Below are 25,796 nucleotides of genomic sequence, written 5' to 3'. Positions count from 1 at the left end.
GTGAAATCTGGGCAGAGTGGCCAGTGTCCTCTCTGAAGAGTTGTTTATGTGCCATCCTTCATTTTAGTCCATTTCAATATCGTAACAGTCACCTCATCATGAATGAGACACAAGACAGGTATATTGACAAACTCCTCTCACCCCTTTTTCAGCTTCCAACCCTATTATGGTTTTCTTTCAAAACAACAACAACACACACACACACACAAACCCAAAAACAAGGAAAACTTCTTTCAAAGCTAGTTAGAGTTGGTATAATTCTCACAAATGGAAATGAACACAAGTCTACATAGTTTCTGAGTTATCTGCCCCAGCAGAGGCTGGACATGTGTCCCAGCCTGGCTTGCACGGCCCCTTCCCAGTCTGTCTCCCTCGCCTCCTAGTGCATTTCTCTGTGCTCATCCCCTCTTTTCCTCCCTCTCCCCTTTGGATGTTCAAAATGCCCACCAGGCATCCTGTGAGTGTCCCCTCCAGCAGGCCCCATTCTCCTGGAAGACACTCCCTGATCCCAGGAATCTGGGAAGAGCCTGTTGTTTGGGGTGGTTAGAAAGATGGAAGGTCTCATGAATCTGAGTCTGCTCTGACCCCCCCCTCCCCCCGACAAAATCCAATATGCATGTATTCACTTGTATAATTATAGAGCCATATGTCTGTTGGCTTAATTCTTCAGGACAACAATCCATAACACTAAATTATAATCTGCCAGGATTATGCTAAAACCAGCTTGGCCAGATGTGGCTACAGTACATTGAAGTTACTGCTTGATACTAATGTACATTAAGTCAAAAGAAGAACGCACGTGCTTTTTGATTTAGGATGTCCCAGATTAGTGCACTGCAGAGCTTACTGGGGACACCGATTTTACTCTCCCCCACAGTGGAAATGAGCAATGTGGGGCAAGGAAAATGGGAATATTCTACTGAGCAGTCTCTTGTCAGCTTCTAACAAAGTTCTGCATGTTAAGCAATCCTGTCTTAAAGCCCTTGTCTTCCTCCAGGACCTCCAAGTTTCACCAGAGATTCAGGATGACGGCTTTGACAGTGGCCAATAGGGCGTGTGAGATGAACACCCCTGTCCCCAGCGGAATAGGTCTGCAGTGTTGGGGTGTGGGCGGCACCCCTCTGGTTTCTCTCCTGTGCTCCGAGAACACCCCCCCCAGAGTGCATTCATCAGAATAGCCCATGTGTGACCTTTGGAAAAGTCCTTGAAAACAGTGAAACAAGAGTCTTAGCTGAAATCTGGAATCCATCCCAGTCTCACACAGGAAGAAAATTAGGCATAGAACAACAAAGCCTATAGTTCTGAGAAACCGGGGAGGCCCTGGCTGACATTAAAATCATCGATTTTTTTTTTTTCTTAACTGCTTTGTATTTCATAAAAGCTTTCATCTAAGCAAACCAAAGCTGCTAGAAAATACTGTAATGTTAGTAGATGGCAATCACCGGTTTCTCTGGTGAATGACGCAGGTGGGATACAAATAGAGACGCTGAGATGCTGAGTAATGTGCTAAAAGTCACTTACTTAACACTTTTGCAAGCTACTTACTAAGTAAATGCTATTCTTCCAAAATAGAAGTGGCCAGTGCTACCACTTTCCCCTTTGGGCTAATGTTTTGGCAAGAATGGGATTAGGCATGGAAGTTTGGGGTACAGAGAATAGCTGAGGCCCCTAAGCCCCGACTCCATCATACGGTTCAACTGCCTAGATATGGATCTGGAGATATTTATGCGCTCAGGACACAAACCAGCAGAGGAGAGCGCTTGCTCAGTAAATTTAACTCAGCAAACATCTGTGGGGTCACACTATTTTTATAAGTACAGACCAATTCCCTTTTGTCGCCAGCTGATAGGATTCGCTATTAATTTGCCACAGCATCTGCTTTTATTTGGTACATATAAGTAATTCTCGGCCTGTACTCCCTTTGGAAGAACTTCCCTCCTGTGCCAGCAAGAAGAGGGGCTGGACACTTTGAGTCAAGTGGTAGCATAAAACCCAGTGAAAATCAATTGGCAGGGAAATTTGGTTTGGACTTGTGTTTGCGAATCCACCTCAAGTGTGTCTGGGAGGTCCCTCAGAAAGGACACAGGCCCCGAACCAAACAAGAAATAATCCGGCTGGGGGAGGGGCACCGGGCGCTCAGACCCACGATGTGTCTTAAGACATGCACATGAACAAGTTAATTTTGCTTTTTTCTTAAGTACCTTCATGGTTCATTTTTAATTTTACTTAAAAAATAAAAAAAAAGTAAATGGCATTACTCTGGTCTCCAAAACAGATGCCAGTCTGAACTATACCCTGCCAGCAAGTATTTGGTTTGGCCCTGCAGGGCTTGAGTTGAAAAAATATTTGCCGATTCCAAAAAGATTTAACGAGCTTTGCTGAAGATGTCAGTGCCATTTGGCACGTCACAGGGACTGTGGCACAGCAAAGAGAACTCTCTTGACCACAGATTTTATTTGCCGGAGGTAGCCAACCCTGGGAGTTCCGACGCTTCCTTGGGTCAAGGAGCTGCAAGTCAAATGAGTGAAGTTTCCAAGAGAAAGTGACCAAAGCAGACATTTAAAAAATAAAAAAATAAAAAATCTTGCTGCCATTGCAAATGAACTCACTGGGCTTCAATGGCGAATTTTTAGAACTGTCAAGAACAACCTCACAGTAACCATCAAACACGGTCCCGAATGCTGTCAGTCAGCAAACCAAATAAATCTCCGGCTGCTAGCTCAGGCGATCCTTCAGTGGCAGATAGTAAAACCTTTGCCGCAGTGTATTTTATTGTCATCTGATACATTACTAATTGTGGTGTTAGAGCTGAACTGAGCGAAAACTGAACGACCGACTTCACTAAATATAACCAGCAAATTTACTTTATATTGCAAAGTTGGACATGCATTGCTTTTCATTGACATTTAGCAGAACATAAATGCATGAATCTATCACTGTGATGGGAAAGACTGGCCTTACTGCACATAGTCTCATATGTTAAAAGTCACTGAAGGTTGTCGCCTGAAATCATGTTTCAGTTACCCAGCAAGAAAACAAGGCTCTGATCCTTTCCAATCAACATCACATCTGACAACTATAATAAAAAATTCCAACTGTTCCCATGGCAGTGTGTGCTCAGAAATCACGTGTATGTTTAAATGGATATGGGGATAGGAAGAGCGGTATTGAAACTGTGACCACCTTGAAGAAGAGAAACTCGGGACTATTTTTAATTTCTGGTTATGAGCGAATATACACATACTTGGGTGTATCCCACTTCAACTCCTATGGGTCTCCCCAAACTTCTACTTGTCCCTTTCACTCAGGCCACGAGCTGATCCAACGCTTGTTCCATGATCATCTACTTCAAGGTTCAGTAACAAATACCCTCAAAGAAAGAGCCGAGGTCTGCACACGACTTTTCCACAGAGGGACCTATTCACCAAAACAAAGACGGAGCCGTCTACCTGACTTGACCGAAATGTAAAAGCCAGAGTAGAAATCAAAAGGAAAAATCATGAAATAACAAAAGGGTGATTATATGTGTTATTTACCATTTTGGCTTCTGAATGCATGGGCTGGACTTGGGGAGAAGCACAGGGGTTGCTGAGATTTGGACCTTGCATTCCCAGGAGGTTGGAGTTGACTGACATCTGTCGCTCCATCTAAGACAAAGGAAAGCAACAGTCAGAAGTCTGAGGAGGGCGGTCTAGGTCACAGACAAAGCTGCATTTCTCTTTCATATGAGTCGTGTGGAGTTTCTTTGAGTAACTGCAGAGAAAGCCTGTGGTTTGGGGAAGGGTAAGCAATGCACTCCTGAGCCTTGAACCCGACCACATCAAAGAATCACCCAAAGCTGCGCCTTCTATAGAAGACGCCCCAAGCCAAAGAGAACTACCTTGTCATGTGGATCATTTCCAAACAAAAGAGAGGAATATTTCTACTTTTGCAAACACTCCAACTACCGTGAATTATGCTGATTTTTATAGCTATAAAAAATAACATATGCATAGAAAAATGCTGGGAGGATATATAATACAGCAAATGGTTATCTCAGGTTATCTGTGGCTTTTCCCCTCTCTAAATTTTATACAGAAACATGAATCATTTTAGCCATAAGAAAAAATAAAATTAATTTAAAAAACATCTCTGGTGGGTCTGCCTGTCGTTCTTACTCAACTGAAATGACCCAGCCTGGGTATTAGATCTTCATCTTCTGCCCTGTTAACCTAGTCATGACCGCACAGCAGCAGTTTCAGGCCTCACGGCAGGTGGCACTAGCCTTGGGGTAGCTGAAGAAAGCAGTGGAGGGCTTTGTACGACACAATCGACTGATCCCCCATTGTCCCGCTGACCCGCCACTGTGTCTAGCATCAACATCATTCAAACAGCTGCATTGAGCTCTGGCATTTTCTCTCCAGGGTGTCCCTGTTAAAAAGTAAATACAGCAAAATCTCTATTTCGGTCTTAGAAGAATGTGTCCGATGAATATTTTCTGTTTAGTAGAAAATTAGCACTTTTGAAAGAACCCAAATAAAGCAAATACACAGGGTGGTTTACAAAAGTAGGTTTACAGTTGTTCCTACAGAAAATAATACAATAATTACTAAATAATAATATAAAGATAAACTCTGTTTTGTGTACTCACAACTACAAACCTCCTTTTTCCTCACCCTCCACTTTAGGCTCAAATCACACAGAAAATACTGAGACGTTCCTAGGGGGGGTTCTTCAATGCAGGAGTTTTTCCATTTGTCAAAAGATGGAAATGCAAACAATGGTCGGAAATTTTAGGGAACCAGGTTTCTGCTAAAAGTGAGCCTAGGTAGTCTTGGAAAATACAGAGTTCCTTATCGCTGAGGGAAAGTTCTCAGGAGAGTTGAGGGTGATCGTTGAGCTAAATGACCCTTTAATGCCCTTGGCATTGTTGCGATTCTGTGACTGCAGCTCCTGCTGTGCCCAGCCCTGGGGCAGGGCGCGGTCCGGATGCTGTGTGATTAGCAGAGGTGCTGCTAGAAGCCTTCCCCTGAGTGACTGGTGGCCTCGCTCCGTCACTGCAAAACAGCATCAGCCTCGCCTTAGCCTGAATGAGTCCATATGTCACCTACAGTGTACGGACGTATCAGACTGTTTCCAAAGGAGCTAGTTAAAGAATTTTCTAGATGCTCTAGAGCACTCCTGCAAAACCTTTGGAGGCTTTACCAAGTCAATAAAATAAAATACTTACACTCATATCTCCCCAAATCTCTAGGCAGTCTAGACATTCTAATTTTTTACATTATTTTTATAAATCATGGTAAAATATACACAACATCAAAATTACCATTTTAACAATTTTAAAGTGTACAGTTCAGTGCCATTAACTATATTTGTGTACTCTAATTCCTTGTGGGTGTGCGTGGGTGTGTACTCTAATTCTTAAGTCATGAAGATTGCTCTGAAAAATGCTTATTACTGATAACTCCCACTTCCAGAGGCTGGGGAATAGGGCAGCTGGAATAGCATTCGACCCCTTTTACCAACTGGTGACCTTCTCTGAGAGGGAAATCAAGCCCAAGTGAGCTTTTGCTCTTAGTTTTTGGTTGATCATTTGACCGTCCCGAAGTACCGATGACTCCTCGGGAGGTCCCCAAGCCACCAGCCCCCATGCGCTGCAAACCCTGAGAGCAGCCTGCTCCAGCCTCCGGATCCGCAGTCGGCCGTGCTCCCCGCTTTTCGGAAAAATCACAGTCTGTGACTATTTCTACCCTGTGACTCACAAATTAAACAGAATATTGAAAACAGGCTGACTTCTCTATCTAAAAAAATCGCACATTTACCTCTAAATGATTATAGGGGTCATCAAGTGCCTCTTCAAGACAACTCTTGGGCGCGTCATACTAATAAGGCTCTGCCCCGGGGGTGTGGCTTTGAGGAGTGGACTAGAATCAGGGGTCAGGCGACAGGAGAGGCTTTGCTGACACAAACAGCACTTAGCACTGTAGGTAAAACACCCAGGGAAAGGAGCTCCCCTTTTTTCTGAGCTTCTTTTCCCTGGAAGCAAACTGGAGGCCAGGAGCTAAATGTCTGCACTTCGCTGGGCTTTCGTAATGATAAATGGATGTTCATTCTCATGAAATATTTAAGCGTTTGACTGTGATGATAGAATATCACAGCCCGGGAACTCTAAAGGCAGTGCCTGCCCTGTTCTTCACCGCACCCCAGCAGCTGCCTAGTAGCTGGCCCATAGCAGGTGCTCAGCAAAGGTCTGTGGGATGATTGAGTGACTAAACAAACGCATCGTTTGTTTCAGACCCAAGGCCGTGTGAAATGTGTGGCGGAGCAGCATGTCCTACCAATCAGTTACGAATCTCATCTTTGCCTGCAGACAGACTTTCTTGCTACCCAGGGGATCACCATTTCCTGCAGCGGGAGCCCTAGAAGACTATGCTCGAAATGCCAGCGCTATAGTTAGGAGCTGGTGCCTTGACAATCAGGGAGATAAGGCCCAGATTTCTAGGGCCTATGACTTTTAGGATATGTTTTTTAGAGATTTTATATTAATTTTCATTAGTTACATCAGCTTTCCCTTTACTTTTTCAAACGGGGCGAGACTCGGAGGGAGTGGGGCGCACTTACTGGCATCAGGACGGCGGAAGATCCCGGCATCGTAGGGTTGGGCAGGGTCCCGGGCATGGAGGCTGGCATGGGCTGTCTCTGTCTGTTGTGGATGTGTAGCAGAGAAGATAGAGAGCCTGGGACAGGCCTGGGGACAAAGAACAAAAGGCAAATATTATTCCTGATGCCCTGGGCAGGGGAGTCACTGCCTGGTCCCCCCCAGCCAGAACCAGCAGGGACAGCACCATTACACGCGCAACAGATCAGATCCTCTGATGGGAGCCACGTAATTGAGGATATTAGGGATATAATAACAAATAAAACACAAGTCTGGCTTCCTTTGCTGCTTCCTAGTTAATACATCAAATTCCGCTTCATTTCCTGACCTCTGTTATCTAACTGATGTTCAATAGACAACGAGCTGATAAATCTTTTAAAACCCCAGCATCTCAGCCAAGAGATGTGGTGGTGAAGTCTTGTGGTGACTGGGAAGTCTCTGCTTTCTGGAGGGCCTCAGAGCCTGAGAGGTATGTACAGGTGTTTTAGCCACACTCTCCCACACCTCTGCCTGGAAGCCCCCCTGGCTTTGCTCTGCATACATTCTCACTATCTGGATGTGCAGAGCCAACTTCATTCATGAATTCCCAATATAAATCTATTTTAACTTTTTCACTGTTCACTGTGAGTGGGGGAAAAAAAAGAAAGCCAGGACACGAATGAAAGCAGCCGGGTTGCTTCCAGGGCACTGTGGCCAGGCGAGTCGGAGCCCAGCCCCCAGTTTCCAAGGCCTCGTTTCATAATAACTCGAGGTGTTAGGCTGTTTGACAGAAAGTGCTTTTGGCCTGACCTGCAGGATGTGGGTAAGCTCGCCTTCCCCCAGGGAATACATAGTTTGAGCTTTCGCTTCAATTTGCCAGAACATTTTTTTAAGGGCCTTAAATTGAATTAATGAGCCAGGGAATATGGGGCTGAGGGAAAAGGGAATTATTTGTGTTTATTAAAAATGGCAAACAAGTGGCCTGCTTGGCTAAATTCTCAACCTCCCGATGCTTTTGCTCTGGGGAGCTGTATAAACGTCAAGCCACTAAGTTCAAGGCTTAACAACAAACAAGACAAAGCAAAAAGTAAACCAAGCCACCTCAGGACCTCTGCATCGGTACGTTAGGCCATCCCATCCTGAGTGCCATGCTAGAAACTACTGCTAACAAAATTAATGCATTTTCTTAAAAAAAACAATCCTCCTGGTAAGGTTGCAGAGAGAGATGGTCTGTTGAGGCCATGCCTTCCTGCGCTGCAGGGTCAGGCAGCCCCGTCCGAGCCCCTCGGATGCCCCTTCCCCGGGGCTCCTCCGCCTCCCCTGGGGTCTCACGGGGAACTGGGAGACAGATATGGGGGAGAGCTCAACACACCCTTTCTTCTCCAGGCTGTTATAATTCCACAGAAGATTACATTTTCCACTTTCGGCCCGACAGCTCCTTTGGAAATACAGCTAGCTATCAGAGTCTCGCACTTCATAAAAGGATTAGTCACAAATGAGTCAATATTTATATGTTTAGGAAGTTGTATAAATGAAAATATGGAAGAATATAAAGCCTTCACACTGTGTAGATATACACAGATTACACGCGGTTTTTAAACTAGAACGTGTGTGAGTAGTTCCCCGGGCAGGCCGATGTAAGTAGCTTGTAACCACGAGATGAGTGTTTTCAGAAAAGCACATGAAGTACTTGGAGATTTCTTGACATGTGCCCTGGGACCTTTGGAGTATGGCTTAACAGTAAGGACAGCGAGGGCCTCGGAAGGCCCCTCAGCTTTTCTAGTTCTAGGAAACCCCTGACCTCAAGGGCTCTAGAATTCGACAGCAGATTGTAAGTTCACCGAGTTTTAACATCTTATCTCATTCAGAGATAGCTACCTCGAGTCAGACGCCTGTACCACGTGGCACAGTCAACAGACAATGTTTGTTTTATATGCTCCAGTCTTACTGTTTGGTTTGAGACATTTACTGAAAATAAAATAGCTGTATATAAACTATATCATACTTAATAATTTTCAGTTCCCTTAAAGACAAGATTAATAGCCTGAACTCCCACCCACCCGATGTGGCTCGGTGGTTGAGTGCTGTAGGGGGCGTGCAGGAGGAAGTCGATGAAGGTCTCTCTCTCTCATCATTGATGTTTCTATCTCTCTCTCCCTCTCCCTTCCTCTCTCTGAAATCAATAAAAATATTTAAAAAAAATAATAATAATCTGAACACCCCAGTTTCATAATGAGAAAAATTCATTGAGAGTATTCCTACAGATAGTTACTCATTCATCCACCCATTCACCTTTTCTTCTATGGATCTATATATCCATCCAGATAGACGTGTGTACGAACATATATACATATATATATAATACATATAAATACACACACCTATACATACATTACATGTGTGTATACAGCCTTCTACTGTGTGTCTGTTTCCCTAGTCACCAAGGGGAATACTACTTCCATTATAGTCAGGAAAAAGCAAAAACTGTTATAGGAAAGACAACTAAAATGTTTATTATGTTGATTGGCAATATCATCCTCATGAACAAAGGGCAACATATTACCATCATTTACATTTTGTTTCCAACATGACATATTAATAGAAAACTGGTTATATATTTTTTACTGATGTCTTCTTTTAAAAAAAGAATCAATTAAGCAACTTAATGGTGATGCAAATGGAGATGCTAAAGTAATTAAATTTAAAACGAGTTTTCATTCTTTCCAAGACTATGGAAAACTCCCAGTGGTGTAGAATAATTGGGGAATGGTATGTTTCATTTAATTCAACGTTCTTATTAGGTCAGTTATTTCCACACATGCATAAATCTACTCGATTTTAAAATATCAAGTATTCCTTCATTAATTAAGAAAGGCTTTCAAGGTACTGGGCTCCTTTGGGATTAAAATAATAACTACCTAATGATGCCAATCAGACCAATTAGCAATGTATGCTTGAAGGGGAAAATGGTTATTTGAGAACGCTGCACATTTGGATTTTAAATAATTTTGAATTACCATTTTACATAGATTCTGTAAATAATATCCCCAACTCTACCTCAGAAACGGATGGAGTTTTCTAGGCTTCTTGCTTGGGCTTTTAAAACCACAAAAACTGAAAGGAAAAAAAAAAATCTATGCCTATCCATCACAGGGTCTACAAAGGACTAGACTGAAGTAATTATGTAGCTTGGCCCAGGAAATAATCATTTGTCCAGAGTAGTCAGATCATTGAAGCAGGAGTGGTAAGGGAATAATTGCATTAATTAACTCCCCTTGGGTATATAGAAATAATTATTATTTAATACCCTGCCCTTGTATAAAACTTTTTATATTGCACTTATAAACTGCTTCATGTTTTTCAAAATATCTTCACCTTCATGTGACTGGAAACAATGCAATGTGGTAGGTAGGGCATGTTACTCCCTTTAGTCAGGAGTAAGCCGAATTCAGAAACATTGAAATCCGCCGAAGGTCACATGGGCCATGGCAAGAAGCAGGATTTCTATCCAACTTGCAACAGAGAGTTTCCCCATCACCCCTTGATGGACCCCATAACTAAGTTGTTAGTGATGTTTTATACTAAAATAAATCCACAGTCCATTTCCTCTGATGTTCACCCCGTTCCCTGCACTTTCTAATGAAGTAGTAAAATGCTGCTAAGATGAGAAGTCACTCATCCATGTGAAATTATGTTTTCTTCCTTTCAAAAGAAAAAACACACAAAACTTCCCAAACAATACATCAGTTAGACTCCGAAAATGAGATGGCAAATTGCAGCAAAGTTGTGAAAACAAAGGCCCGACAGTCTCTCCAGTGCAGGCTTGTTGCCATGAGCTAATAACTCCAGACTTTGAGCGAGCCGAGCCTCCTTTTTAATAACCATATGCCTCTAGGTAAAGTATTTCTACTAAAAATTATTGAGGCATGGAACAAGGTAAGATGTGTGAGCTCATGTTGGATTGTTCAATTACTAAACCGAGTCCCGTAGCATTAAGAGTTTTCCAACGTGACAGAGTATCCCTCTTTATACACTTGTATAAACATACTGCTTACGGCTGAAATCTCTGTAAGCTTTTCTTTCAATTAAAATGTCAAAGATGACAGACTGTGTTTTCACTGTCCTGAGCAGAATGCTCGGTGCCACAGCAAGCGATTTCATGCCCGCTCCCCCCCCCAAAGGATGTTTTCCAGTCTCGGGGTGTCTGAAAAGCCAGGGCTGTGCCTGCTGGTCTTCCTTGCCCTTGGACAAGCCCAGAGATTTTTAAGGGGCTAAGGCCCAGGGCCCTTGCCTGGGAGGTGTCAGGAGGGTCACCGCAGACTGCTCTCCTTTCCCAGGTCTTCACAAGATCCATGACATCTATTAAACTCTCAGGACAGACCGAGCTGCCAGGGTCGTGATCAGGTAAAGGGAAGGAGCAGACGATGAAAAAAAATTAGGTCAGAAAACGAGAAGATCGATGTTGGCATTGAAATCAAGACAACAGACATCTAAGAAACATTGAGCAGATAAAAAAATAACAACAAAAGGACCTGGGAGGGGGGTGGTGTGGAAGGAGAAAAGCTTCAGAGCAACGAAATGGAAAGAAGGGCGGGCAGGGAGCAGCGGGCCAGACGCCTCAGCTGCTGGAGTTTCTGAGGCTGGGGAAGAAACTTCCTCGGCCTTGGGCTCTCCACTTCCTCATGTTTAACGAGAGGACAGGCCATCTGGAAATCTCCTGAAACTCTAAAATTCAGATTCCAGGCCTCCACAATGAAAATCAGATGTAAATCTAGCGAGATTCTCTGGTCCATTATGATAAAGCTTTTCTTCACTGCGCAATGATACACCCACCGATACGCCCACCGTGGTTAACCCAGCACCTGGCTCCAGTTATTTTGGTTGGTGTCCAAAGTAAATAAAATCGAGCCAGTACAGCACTTACTTCTTAACGTCAAGACGACATTTGAAACGCGAATAAATCCCAAATAGAAGGTGTCCCTAAAAGGTGGGAGAAGTTGGGAAAATGGGGCCCAATCTAATCCGTGGGGCCCACGCTTCTTTCTCATTTAAATAACAATTTCACACACAGACTACAGAAAGCTTATTGCCACGATCTTTGTATTTGCTAATGAAAAGAACCATGTGCTTCCTTTACAGCTCCTTACATGAAGTGCTGGGGCCTTACCTGGGAGGCTAGTTTCTGTCTGGGACAGGAGGCTGAAGAGCCAAAGAGGGGACACAAACTCTTAACTCTGAAGAGAAGGCAGTTTGTAAAGAGAAGGGCTCGATAACTCCTCCTAAGTGAAGATTAAAAATTCCTATTTTTGTAAAGAAAGCAAATTGTCAGGATCATCAGGTAGAATGTGAAATGGAAAGACAATAGAGCTAATTATTTCCAGGGTCATAGTTACATTGTAAACTGGAGCAGCGAAGATCATGGGCCAGGAAGCGGTCTGCCAGGGAGGAATCCCAGCTCCGCCACTTACTAGCTGTGTGACCTTGGGCAAGTTACTTGGCTTCTCTGTGCCTCAGTTTCCTCAACTGTAAAATGCAATGATAGAGCTATTTACCCCATGGCCTTATGAGATACCACATATTAAATATATTGGATATGTTCAATAAAATTTGTTGTTTTTGTTATTATTCTGAAACACAGATCAAATAGCAGACTAATCACTGAACTTCAAACAAGAAACTGTGGCTTAAGGCTGGAACCCTAGAGAACACCAATCCTTAGCTTTAAACAAAGAACTACAACCTAACAGATATCAAAACACCTCAAACTCCTTGTGTGTAGAAGATATTTCTTTAAAAAACCCATCAACTTTTGCTTCCACAGAGGCAAATAGACTCTTCTTACCCACAGTTTTACGGAATTTCAAAATGACTTCAGATTATTCCTCAGAAAGGATCCTTGAGAATATTTCCTCAAAATGGAACCAAGTTAGTTCCCCAGAGATCAGTTCTCGGTATCTTGTTTTTCCTGAAAACAATGACAGATTCCAACAGAAGCAATAATTGAGAAAACAAGAAAGTTATCTGGCCAGGATTTGCGAAGACATCATGTTACCCATATCTTTTTTTGAATGAGCTCATGCTCCGCTCAGCCTCACTGCCAAGTTCCTGAAGTTGGATGGCAAATACAATATTTCCCCTTTTAACAAGTGAGAAATTTAAGAAAAGAAGTCGAAATATTTAGCCTGAGAAAAGGCACCAAAATATCAGCGGAATTCAATTAAAATGTGTATTTTCCCTTTCAAAGCTTTCTCATGCTCAGGGGAAGACCTCTGCTAAAGGTCTGGAGCCTTCCTGCAAGAATTGTCCCTACCCCCTTTTCTATGGTGACGCAGACATTCAGTTGTGCTGAAATAGAATGTGCCTTGTACCCTAACCTCTGCCTGGTCCCCTAGGCCTCATTCTATCCTAAAACACTAGTAAAATGCCAATGAAACACAGCAAATGCTCCAGGTCATCTGAGATCCCAGTAAGCCCATCTCTTTGTGATAGAACTTGACATCGCTCCAACGTCTTGCACCATCTGGTCCTTCTCCGCCTCCCCAGCTCATGGACCTGAGCTCCATACACTGCACGTGCCATTGTGACTTCCTCCTGGCTTCACCAAAGTGTCACCTCCCTTCCAGCCAGAGCCTTGAACAGAAGTAATGCTCACCACCTTCTCTGGGCAGCCACACTAGGTTAGGGCCTTCTTTGGAGCCATCTCAGTGCACCCTGTACTTTTCTCCAGTAACATTTATCACCACTTATTCAATCAATGAATCCATGAGTCGATCAAAAATCAACGAGGCACCTACTATGGATATGGCTCAGGCTCTGTACAATCTCATTTCAGAGTGGCCAACTGGTTGGCAACCTAGGCCATTTGCATAATAATTTATTTACAAATATCTGATTGGTGACATTATGATGACAGACAAAACAGATGTATTTCATGGTCTCTTGGAGTTTACCATCTCAGCTTCCTAATTATAATCACTCAATGATTTTTAGTGATTTTAAAAAAAATGTCTCTGCTCCCAACTAGACAATAAACCTTCTAAGTCAGAGATGGTGTCTGCCTTGTTGGTCACTGCAGATATTTCTAAAATTTAAGGAAGTGCATCATACCTAGCGGGTGTTTAATGAATATTTCTTGAATCAATAAAAACATGGATATCAAGGATCTCTTCAACTAACAATGGACATTGCAAGAACAGTGATTACTAATATCTTTGCTACCTAATAAGAAGAGCTTAATTGATTTACAAGTCATAAGTGAAACTCCACTTTGCCTTAACAGTCTGACATAGCCCATTTCAGTTCCCAATAAGCATAAATGGTTACCCCCAAGGTAACCCGTACCTTTTATCAGTGCCCCGTAGATTAAGCTCAAGCTTTCTAATAAGTTCGAGACCCATTTGTTTTTGCATCAATTAAACTAATTTCCATTTGAAATCAGGTTTTAGGCGTTTCATAAGAAAAGACCAAGAATAATTCAGGAACGCTCATCTGTCTCCAATCTATACGATGTTTTAAAAATTGGATGCCTGCCCTGCAATACGGTTGCACTTTATAATGTTCAGGGCTCGGAGCTCGGAGGTACCAGTTTCATCCCCACCAGAGTCAGCTAAACACCTCGTTTCTCCTTCCCACCGACTTATTGATATCGACAAGCACACTTTCGGGATCATTATCACCCGGAGTGTCAGAGATTTCATTTCCCACACAAGATAAATTTGGGCCTCCTTTAAAATCAATTTTGTGCTACTAACGTCTTTATTTTACAGATGTAGTGTCTGATATTTTGGAAATGGAACTTCTTTTTCTCTCAATGAAAGCTGGGCTGTGAGAGAGCCAGTGGTAGGAATGAAACATAACACAGCCAGCAGAGCTGCCTCGTGCTGGAGCTTTGCTGGCTTTTATAGCATAGATGCTGCAGCTAGTTGGGCAGAGGAGATGCTCACTCATGCTTCCCAGTGTTTTATTTTATTTTTTTAATATATCTTTATGGATTTCAGAGAGAGGAAGGGAGAGGGAGAGAGAGAAACAGCAATGATGAGAGAGAGAGTCATGGATCAGCTGCCTCCTGCACGGCCCCCACTGGGGATCAACCCACAACCTGGGCATGTGCCCTGACCGGGAATCAGACTGTGATCTCCTGGATCCTAGGTCGATGCTCAACGGCTGAGCCACACCAGCCTGGTGCTTTCCAGTGTTTTAAACAGAGTGAGCAGTAATAGGAGGGGAGATGTAAGCTTACGGACATTCTGTTAACACTATTTAATCAATCTCTTTTTTTTTTTTTCATTTTTAACGGCTGATTTCTATTCCATTGATCTGAATTCATCATGCAGTCGGTCCGATTTATTTAAGTTAACCAAAAACACAGTTGGATTGGTTTCTGGTGTATACGACTGTTGGGAAAACAAATCTGTTTTCAAAATCTGATATTTTTTCCCTTGTAAAAGCTAAAGGCTCTTTATAAGGGGCTTTTATAAAGACCCTAACTGCCTGAAGAGTTTGGCTTGAGCCATGGGTCAGACTTAAAGACACGAAGAGATGGCTTTTCAATTAGCCAATAACTTCTCAGTTGCATCAATTATTCATAACTGGAAAGTAAATGCAGATCAAAAGACATGTAATAAAAATGACTTTGAATGCACGCTCGAATAAATGATTTACATCTGGTTACATGTGCATAAAAGTTTCTTCATAGAGGCTTATCTCTAAGTAAAATTTCTTCCTGTTTGTAAGTTGTTAATAAGCTTCCCCCTTGCTTCATAAGGACAAATAAGTAGCCCTCTGATTATGAGCCTTGTCATTTACATGTGATTGCTGCTTGCATCCATTCACCATAAATGAATAATTCATGAAAACATTCACTAACACACTGGCCTGGATGTTCTGTAGAGGCAGGGAGCTCGCTGAACTTGCAGACACCTCCCCCCAACTCTAAGTCAGCAATTCTATTTTGTTTCTTCTGGACTTTCAGTCAATTATCAAATCTTAACGAGTAATTTGTGGTGGAATCCACACCCAACACAATCCCCCAATATCTCCGTTCCAAATACACAGCTTAATTTTGCAGTTCTAGCTGCAAAAGACTTCAGCGCAAACAAAAGGGGGTAGGAGGGGGGCCACTTTCTTTTCATATATGAACAATGATCCTTTTAATTAGCACGGAATAAAGGTTTCACTCTTTTGTGCTCTAGAGTTAGTCATTTGTTATTAAACAGAATAACCTCTCTCAGAGAGGTAGTTCAGGTCTCTGAACGAGCAGTTCTGTCTTTTAAGTAGGGTGCCATCGGCCCCATTAGGACTGGGCCTGTACTGAGCATTCTGAGACTAACAGAACTCCTCCAAACCGGGGAGCTGCCAGGAAAAACATTTTCACTACTGAGTAGTAAATGCCACCTGACCCTACCTGCTAAAGAGCTAAGATAACACTCCCTAAGTGCCTATGTTGAGTGCTGTGGATGGTCCTGTCTGTGGTGCCTGGAATGGTTAATTTCACGTGTCAAGTGGCCCGGGCCACGGGATGCCCAGACCATCCAGGCAACCTTGACGCATCCTGTGCATTTTGCACAGCTCCCCCCACCAGGTCACTCTCACTAATGCCTTTATCTAACCTCTTCTTGAATCTCCAGGCAGGCTCCCTTAGGCAGTTTTCAAATACCTCTCCTGGGAGACCAAATTTATGAGTCTCTCCAACCAGCCACTCACCAGTATTATTTCAGCTCTTTAGTAGGTGGCACTAGAAATTATTAGCTCCACAAATATACTGGCAGAAGAGGGATGTGTCAATGTGCGAAAGGAGTGGCTTAGGGCAGCTGTGACGACATGCATAGACTATGCAACCTTAGGTTGCTAAAAGCCCGATTTCTCAAATATTCTTCTTTTTTTCCATTGATTTTTAGAGAGTGGAAGGGAGGGAGGAAAGGAGACAGAGAGAGAGAAAGAAAGAGAAAGAGACACATTGATTGGTTGCCTCCCACACGCACCCCGAATGGTGCTGGGGATTGAACCTGCACCCCAGATACATGCCCTTCACTGGGAATCAAACCCAAGTCCCTTTGGTGCATGGGCTGAATCTCTAACCACTGAGCAACACCAGCCAGGGCTCAAGGTTTTTTTTTGTTAAAAGGCCTCTTTCTTTTTTCTTTTTTTTAATGTTTTTATGGACTTCAGGGAGAGGGAGAAAGAGAGAGAAACATCAATGATGAGAGAGTCATTGATCAGCTGCCTCCTGCACACCCCCTATTGGGGATTGAGCCTGCAACCCCAGCATATGCCCTGATCGGGAATCAAACGGAGATCTCCCGGATCCTAGGTCAGTGCTCAACCGCTGAGCCACATTGGCTGGGCAGGGTTCAAGTTTTGTTCTTAGTGATAAAGGAACAGAAATGCTGAGAGAGTAACTTGTAGTCCAAGGAAACACAGACAAGGCTCGGCAAAGCCCTCAGTCGGTTACAACCCGACAGAGCTGCAAACCACGGCTGTAATCAAATCATCAAAACCCATAGTATTGGGTGTGAGATCCTAAAGAAGTACTTATGGGGCGAGGACTGAACATCACGGGGGAGAGGAGGAGGGGACACACAGAGAACTTGAGAAGGTTCCAAAGATGCGCAGAACAAGATGCGAAGCCAGAAGGGAAGGCCTCGGTGGAAAGTAAAAGGAACCAGAGGCCTGGGAGGTGGTGATAATGACCTTCAAGCTCCTCAGTCACTATATTCAGAGAATGGCGACCAGTTACTTTCAAGCAGAACTGAAGTAGAACAATAACAATAATAAAGGAGCAGCACCTGGGATTTCGGTTGGGAGAAAGAATAACTCCCGAGCAGCACTAGTGTAAAACAATTAAACGGCTTGCTGAGGTTTTGGAATTTCCTCTTATTTGGCGCTTAAAAAATAGATTTGTCCCCGTCTGGCTTGGTTTCCAGGGAGCAGGAGCAACTGGCAGGTCTCTCCCAGTCCTAAGTTAGGTCTATTCTCACTTATTCAGAGCACAGCAGCTGACCGAGGTGAGCACGAGAACACTGGGTGCCACCGTTGAGCAGCAGGTGGAATCAGGCAGCCTCTTGTGGCCGTGGCCGACGAGGCGTGGGCTTTGGGCTGCCCAGTGGCTCTGCCACGGGCCCTGAGTGTGTGATCTGGGCAAGTCGTTTAACTTCTCTGATTTCTTGTTGGCAAAAACAGGGCTATAATAGCCAGTTTGTAGGTTTGTAGCATTTTGTGTGTGCTTGGCCCTTGGGCGATGATCGATGTATATTCTATTCGAGAGACAATATATTTCAGATAATAAAAATAGTGCTGGTGTCGTTTTAAAGTACAAAGTAAAGCTACATCGTTCTAAATATCAGGGTGAGGCAACTTGGTGTAAAGGTCCCAAACATCCAGGCTCTCAGTGGGATCTGAGAGGCCTGGTGTACCCTAGTGTACCGTCTTTTTGGGGAAACCTGCTCTGACTTCTCCGAGCCGGGCTCATCCCTGACTCAGAGAGGTTTGTTGAATGACTTAATGAGGTTGCCTCACTGAACAGGGTCTCTCATGTCCTGGCAGCAGTTCGCCCATGACGCATCCATGACAGGCTTCTTTTTAAGGGTCGTGCTAACTTTAAACACTATCCTGAAGGAGCACTCAACTAATAATTGACTTGAGCAGGGGGGTGCGGGGAGGGCTGGAGTTTCTAGGAAACTTGTGTGTCCTCTTTGTGCAACCTTTCGGGAGCTACTTTTCAAGTTCTCCCACTTTGCAGGAGCACTTATCATGAAACTAAATTGATATTTATCTGAAACACTTAATAAAATAATAGCAATAAAGTTCATAATAATGACACTTGGCATTTACTGTGTAGTTTGCATCCAAGGATCTCAAAGGGCTTTTCAACCCGGCTTTGCTATTTACAATGCAACTCATGGCTGGACACACAAGTAACCACTGAGTATAGCTTCCCTGTGCACTGAGTCGGTTCTTTCATCAGGTTCTGAGATTGAGATGGTGGTCATACTGTGTGCAGAAACACATCCGCTGTGCATACTCACAGACATTTACATGCTAAAAGGCAGAAGTGATATAAAGGCTTTTGATCCTAAACACACTTGACTCACACTTATCTGAGTCAAACCTTGGAACCTAGGTTTGCATTTTGATAGAGCCGTTTTATTATGATATTTTTTCAATCCCCTTCTCAGTGTATTTATAAATACAATTGGGGCATCCACATCTGTGCTTTGAAGGCATGAAGTTGGAAAGGGCTTATTTTCCCTTTAAGTTCATTCCGAAGGAAATGTTGTTTAGGCTCAGTGATTAGTTAAAAGCCACACCAGGGTTTATATATAAAACATCTCTTCTAAGGCACTTTCCCTTCCCTGGTGGCCTTGCATTTTGCCAGAGAGTGACTTGCTCAGTTTCCCGTATTATTCCCCAGACGGTCCTATTCCTGCTCCCAAACAAATGTGGTATTTGGGGTTTCAAGTTTAGAATGTGATTTGGTATCATTTCAGATGTCTTCCTACAGCTTATAAACATCTTCCCCAGAGGGACTTGGGGTCTGATTTTAATTTGTGGTGGGGTTATGGTCACAGTGAATGTCAATTTTAGCTATCGACAGTGCGTCCCTAGTACAATAGGAATGGCAAGTGACTGACAGCCCATTTAAAGAACATGTGCACATTACCCTTTGCTCCCAGGAGCTGACTTGTCCCTAAGAAACCCGTTGCTGATCTGTGATGACAGCTTGGCTTCTCCTCAGGCCCCTGCAACTCAGTTGCTTACCAGAAGAGGCCAGAGAGTACTTTCTCCGGATGTGTTGATCTGAAGATCATAAAGAGATAGAGCAGTAATTGAGCCCTCACCACATGGCTTTGAATTTGAACACCCCCATAGGGCATCACTGTCTCAGCCACGGGTTTGCCTGGTGATCTAGGGCCATGACCTCAAGTCCTCATAGCTTGCGTTTCTTCACATGTCAGATAAAGGGGCTGAGACAATCAATTTCAAGGACCTTTCTAACCCTAAAGTTATATGATTAGATATGATCAAGAGTCAGTAAGCTGACTTATGGAGAGGTCAGCACTATTCATTTTGGGGAAGCAGCATGTCAGTTGTGAGGTTCCCCAAAGCTGGGGACAAATGGGTAATTTGTCACTGGCCTTTCTTAGACATTCCCTTTCCTTGAACAAAGGCAGGCTCCAAAGATCCCTGAGTGCAGGTAACATTTAGCAAAGTAGGGCAGGCCCCGGGAGTCCTGAGGGATAGGGAAAGGGGCAGTCTCTTCTCATATATGAACAATGATCTTTTTAATTAGCATGAAATAAAGGTTTCACTCTTTTGTGCTCTAGAGTTAAGTCATTTGTAATTAAATGGAATAACATCTCTTAGGAGAGGTAGTTCAGGTCCTCAAATAAGCAGTTTTGTTTTTTTCAGCTTGTACCATCAGCCTCATTGGGCCTGGGGGTTCTGAAAATGCTCAAATTCCCCCAGATCAGTGAATTGCCAGGAAAAACATTTTCACTACTGAGTAGTAAATGCCACCTGACCCTACCTGCTAAAGCGCTAACATTCCCTAAGTGCCTATGTTGAGTGCTATGGATGGTCCTGTCTGTGGTGCCTGGGATGGTTAATCCCATGTGTCAACTTGCTGGGCCATGGGATGCTAAGATATCTGGTTAAACATTACTTCTAGGCTTCTCTGTGAAGTTGTTTCTGGAATAGACTAGCATCTGATTTGGTAAACCGAGTAAAGCAGACTGCCCCTCCTCAAGGGGTGTGGGCACCATCCAATCTGTTGAGGTCATGAATCGAACCAAAAGGGGGAGGAAGGTTGAATTCTCTCTCTCTGCTTGACTGATTGAACTGACGTATCAGTCTTCTTCTGGCTCTACACTGGGTCTTACATCACAGTGCTCCTGATTCTCAAGTCTTCAGGCATGGACTGAAATTTGCACCACCAGCTTTCCTGGGTTTCCAGCTGGCAAACAGCAGGTCACGGCATTTCCCAGCCTTCGTAATTGGTGTGAGCCAATTCCTTATAATAAATCTCATTTTATATATATATATATATATACACACACACACACACACACGTATGTATATGTATATATATGTATGTATGTATTTATACACACATACATATGATAGGAGTGAATTAGTGAAATTCAGGCATTAACTTTGATATCCTTCATTCTCTACTGCCAATCACTCACCAAGTTCTAGCCACTCCACCCCAAAACACCTTGAATCCATCCACTTGGCTCTATCCCCACTGCCAAGATCCTGGTCCAAAACACTATTTTCTCTCATTCGGTTCTTCCAACAGTTTCTACCTCCAGTTTTGCTCCTCTCCAATCCAACCTCTGCATTGCAGCCAGAATGATCCTGAACCAACAATCTAATCATGACATTTCACTGCTCAACAGTCTTCCACGGCTTTCCTCAGTATTTAGTATTTAATAAAATCATCCTTTAAATGTTCTGCCTCTTTGGTGTCTGTAGTATCACTTTGTCACCTGACTGAATATGTTCCATCCACCTGGCTTTCACTTACTTCCTAGAACGTGCCAAGCTCTTTCATACCCCAGGGCCTTAATACATGCCACTGCCTTGCCTGAAAGGCCTAACCATCTACTCTTTTGTTGACCAACTCTTAGTCAGCAGTTTAATATCACTTTCTTAAAATTTTCTCTGATGCCCAAATTAGAGTTGCCTCTAATTTAGAGGGTCATGTACTTTTCCGTATGTTATTTCTAATGATATGTTTATAGGTATGATTATTTATTTTGTGTGAGTCTATTGCATTAGACTCAGACCACCCTGATGAGAAGCCTATGTATCTTTTGGCTGCCACAGGTACGGTCATTTGGATTTCTTTTGCCCATTGGAAAAAATCTGTGCTTACTTTCTGGAATAGTCTACTCCATTTGGATGGAAGAGAGCATAGAATACCATAACCTAGCTGGAAGGGTTTCTAGAAGTTAAGAGAAGTGATCCAATATAAGTACCTGCATATCTGCCTACATGCTGTTAGTAATAGATCTGCCTTTCTGAATGAGGCCTGAGACTATTTTTCTTGATAAGCACAAAAGCAAAAATGCCAAATGGAAATGTTCATCCCAGGACTTGTAATTTGTTTTAGGTTAATGCTGAAGCATTCAACTGTTCTTATGATAGTTCAGTGATTTCCATTTTTTGCCAATAGTTTCAATGGCCGAAGCTCTCCAGAAGGGTCAAAAACCATAACTTTATGTAAAATTCCCAAGCCTCGAATATATATGCCAAACAAACCTCTTTAGTTAAAAGAGGGCCCAAGAGCAATAGTTACAAGTGGTTGGGACTGCTTTCCTTATAAGGCAGAAAGCTGAAAAAAGATCTTCTGTTTTTTCACTTAAAAACAAAGTAAACAAAATCAATGATTTCAAAGCCCAGCGTGGCTGAGAGAATTCATTTTCTTAATATGGAATGGGCTCAGGAGTGATGGGGCAGAGTGGACATACAAGAATAACTGTCTACTGCAGACTTCTGGCAAACTCTTTGGAGTATTGGTCCACAGCCAGTGTTTTTCTTCATAAATGAATTCCACATCTTTATTAAGTTAAGGATTTCTTTTTTTTATTATTTGAAACATACTTTAAATATTTTGTTTTATGACGTCCTGGAAATTGATACAGTTCCTTTCACATCAAGGAAAATGGAAAAATCAATTAATTTTTTTTAACATTGAGAGTGATTACACAAAAATTATGCCCCAATTTATCCATTACTATGAATATCTTTTGACATCATGTGTGAATAACTCCCGACAGCCGGAATTAAAGGTGTCCTTCTCATTCGATGATCAGTTATTTTCACAGAAAAGCCCTACATGATTATTAAATAGAAATACACTCTTTGTATGAGTCGATTTGTAGAAGACTATATAGTAAAAATTACAGATTTTTAAGTTACAATTAGTCTTTTATAGAAGAACCCCAGCAAGAACAAACTAAAACACATCAAAAGCCTGAAGTGAGCTTCTAATGTCAGATCTTTCCACAAACAAGTTACAGTTTGTAACCCAGAGAATGAATCTTATTAAAATGAATTTTATCTGACATCGATGGCATTTCAAAGTCGGCCCATTTACAGATGACTTGATTGGCTTTATCTAAAAATGGAGGAATTTTTAGAGTCATTTAAATCGTAAGGATTATAGGTTCTGAACACAGAGAAGGGCGAGGGAAAGAAAGGAAGCCCAGCCCTCAGCAGAAACCAGAGTTGCCTTCTCCACTCTTCAAAACCAAGTTCTCAAAACCTCCTAATGGGTTTCACTGTTTTCTTTCCTGTGCTTATCATAATCAGGGAACCATACATTTGCATCCCTAATGGACCCTTTTCAAAAGTGTGTTGACATTTCAGTAGGTTTTGAATAGCTCTTAATGCTTCTCTCAATTTGGGCGGGTGCCCACAAATCTCCTTATATGGGTCTCAACATATAGACTGTCTGCTTTACTCACGGTAATTTTTTTTAATCCCTGGGAACCTATCTTAATTATACTCTTAAAAAAGTGAAAACTCAGAAGTCAGATGACTCAGAAAATAAGCATCTCGCTGGCTCTCCACACGCAGGGCAGCGTGTTAACTACATTTGTGAACCCAGGCACAAGCCTAAAGTACCATCCCTTGTGTGGTCAACTCACTTTTTTGAGCCTCTATTTTTATCGAAAGGAAATAGATATAAATAAGACCATGAAGATAAACATAGGTTAGGGGAGAAAGTTGAAATCAAGCAGGGAGCTGTTCTGAGCAAAAACTCCCCTGCATTTGACTCCTCGAATTTCCCAAGAGGACTAGGGACCCAGAGGGCCCTCAGGAGGGCAATTTCTGTCCCACCTACTTTTTGTGGCTTGCATCAAAATATGCTCCAACAGAAACACAACTGAAATTATTTTTTTAAGTTTATTGTTTTAAACATTTACTCAGCTCCTGCTATGTTTCAGGAACTGCACTGGGAGCCCAGAGTGAATGAAAGATGGTCCCTGTCCTCAAAAAAGTCATGACCTATTTAGGGAAACAGACAAAGCCTGGGAGTCAGGGCAGGGCTTACCGGGAGGAGCCTGAGTCTTCCCCGCTCCAGAGTGATATCTAATCCCCTGGGGGTTTCAGGGGAGGGGTCCTAGAAGAGGAGACAGAATTGCTCCAGGAAAGATGAGAAGATTGCCCTGCACTGCATGTGCGCACGTGTGATCATGTATGTGTATGTGAGAGACTGGGGATACTGGTGGTAGGGGCTCCAGGCCCAGTGAACGCTCTGTGCAAGGCAAGGTTGTAGAAGTGTGTCAACACCAGCTGAGAAGATAGTAAATAGTTCCTGCTGCTCGCAGTGTAACGAGAGATGAAAACAATCTCTTTGAATGGTGACACACCCTATCTAGAAATCCGTGGGATCTGACGCGCATCCATTCATGCCAATCCCCTCAGAGATGCCAAGCTGGGAACTACATCCACTTAGACTTTTAAATCTCACTTTCCAGTGATTCCTGTAGGTGGCTGAGTTACAAACTAGGAGAAGCATTTGATGGACTCGACTGCACGACTTGGATCCTTTCTGAATTACAAGGTGCTGGAAAAGAAGGGAGAGATTTAGGGTGAGTGGGAGGGAGGCACTGGGAGCTCTGGGCAGGGGCTCAGCCTTTTACAGAATCAAAGGACCTCTCTGGGCCCTATTATCCAATATTAAGTTGTGTTGGAAAAGGTAAAATTGGAGCCAGAATTGGCCTCTACTTTTTCTGATTCTAAAGTCTTTTTCAAGACAGAAAGTTGTATAAGTGAGTTTTCTCTCCAGTATTTCTGGTTTTCACTTATTTCTTGCTTTCAGCTCAATAACTACACAGGCATGAGATGAGGGGGGGGGGGTACATTTTCACAATCACTGTTATGTAGTATTTTCATGGGAGGTACTGAAAGTAGTTTCTGTGTTTCTTGTGACTTCTACCCTCCCTTTTTGCAAGAAATTACTTATGGTTCCTGGAAAGACCTATCTCAAAGTATTATGTGAGGTGCTGTGCTAACCAGATAATAAGAAGATCTCCCCATTACTTGCAGCATAGAGAGCTTTCTTTTTCACTCTACGTTGACTTGAAGCCTTTTGCAAAATACATTGTCATCTCCTAGTTTCTAAGTCGACATCTGCAGTCCCGAGTGCACCCCTTCTTTCAGGGGAAAAGAGAGGAAGGAAGGAAGGAAGCAGGCAAGCAAACCTTGGCCATCCTGGTTTAAATATGAAAATGAAACAGGGACAGGAGACAAGGTAGCTTCACAGAGCAAATGGCCCAGCCCCACCCTTCTCAGCCGGGCTCTTTTTTGCTGTGTGCAGTTGGCTCAAAAGCCACTCCTTCGGCGCTTTTGCATATGAAAAATGAAGCTGTAAAAGCATCTGCCGGCTTTTGTAGGAATAGGTAGTGAAAAATAACTGCAGGGCATTTCAAAAGTGCATAAGATGCCCAGCTCTCTAGCCCTGGCCCGTTTGGCTCAGTGATTAGAGTGCCGGCCGGCTGACCGAAGGGTCACGGGTTTGATTCCCCATCACAGGCACACACTTGAGGTTGCAGGTTCGATCCCCGGCCCCGATTGGGGCGAGAATGCAGGAGGCAACCCATCAATGTATCTCCGTATCTGTCTCACATCGATGGCTCTCTGTGTCTCTCTCTCCTCCCTCCTCCTTCCCTTTCACTCTCTCTAAAAAAAAAAAGAAAAAATATCTTCAGGTGAGAATTAAAAAAAAAAGACGCCTAACTCTCATAAGATAATCAGCTCATGTGTCCGTAATAAGCTGCCCCTGAACTTGCTCATGCCAGCAAGAATCCCGAAGCGTGGAGAAGTTCTAACATAGCTGAGGAAATGAGAGGCCCATTTAGAGCATTTCCACACTGTGGCTGTCTCAATAAACCAATGGATATCTCCCTCCAATCTGTTTGCTTTTGGTGGACGCTTTTTTTCCCATCTCCAAAGAAGCTGGCATTGTCATGTCATACAAACGACTCGACTAACCGTGCGTTGCTCTAGACACCGATGAAGAAAATACACCGAGCACTGCATATCCCTAGAGTGTATTATTCCACTTAGAAAATGGTATAATTGGCTTGGGGAAGTATGGGGGGAAAATCCAAGTGTTTTTAAGCTGTGGGGTTATTTTCTGGTAATTGCCTGACTTGAAACTAGTTTG

At 43.1% G+C, this 25,796-nt stretch overlaps 1 protein-coding gene across 7 annotated transcripts in view; it reads right to left on the bottom strand.

Moving 5' to 3' along the window:
* The window catches only part of CREB5 (cAMP responsive element binding protein 5), a 362,805-nt gene that overhangs the window by 82,700 nt on the left and 254,309 nt on the right, over positions 1-25,796 (bottom strand). For all 7 annotated transcript variants that reach the window (XM_016222264.2, XM_016222265.2, XM_087821233.1 and 4 more), the window contains 2 exons: positions 6,601-6,727; positions 3,537-3,647 (listed from right to left, as the gene is read on the bottom strand). In XM_016222264.2, coding sequence (XP_016077750.1) covers positions 3,537-3,647; positions 6,601-6,727 — 238 coding nt within the window. The remainder of the gene's footprint in view (positions 1-3,536; positions 3,648-6,600; positions 6,728-25,796) is intronic.

Source organism: Miniopterus natalensis, chromosome 10 (assembly GCF_054644295.1).
Source record: "Miniopterus natalensis isolate mMinNat1 chromosome 10, mMinNat1.hap1, whole genome shotgun sequence".
In the NCBI taxonomy this organism is placed as follows: Eukaryota; Metazoa; Chordata; class Mammalia; order Chiroptera; family Miniopteridae; genus Miniopterus; species Miniopterus natalensis.
This window is presented reverse-complemented; position numbering and strand designations above follow the sequence as displayed.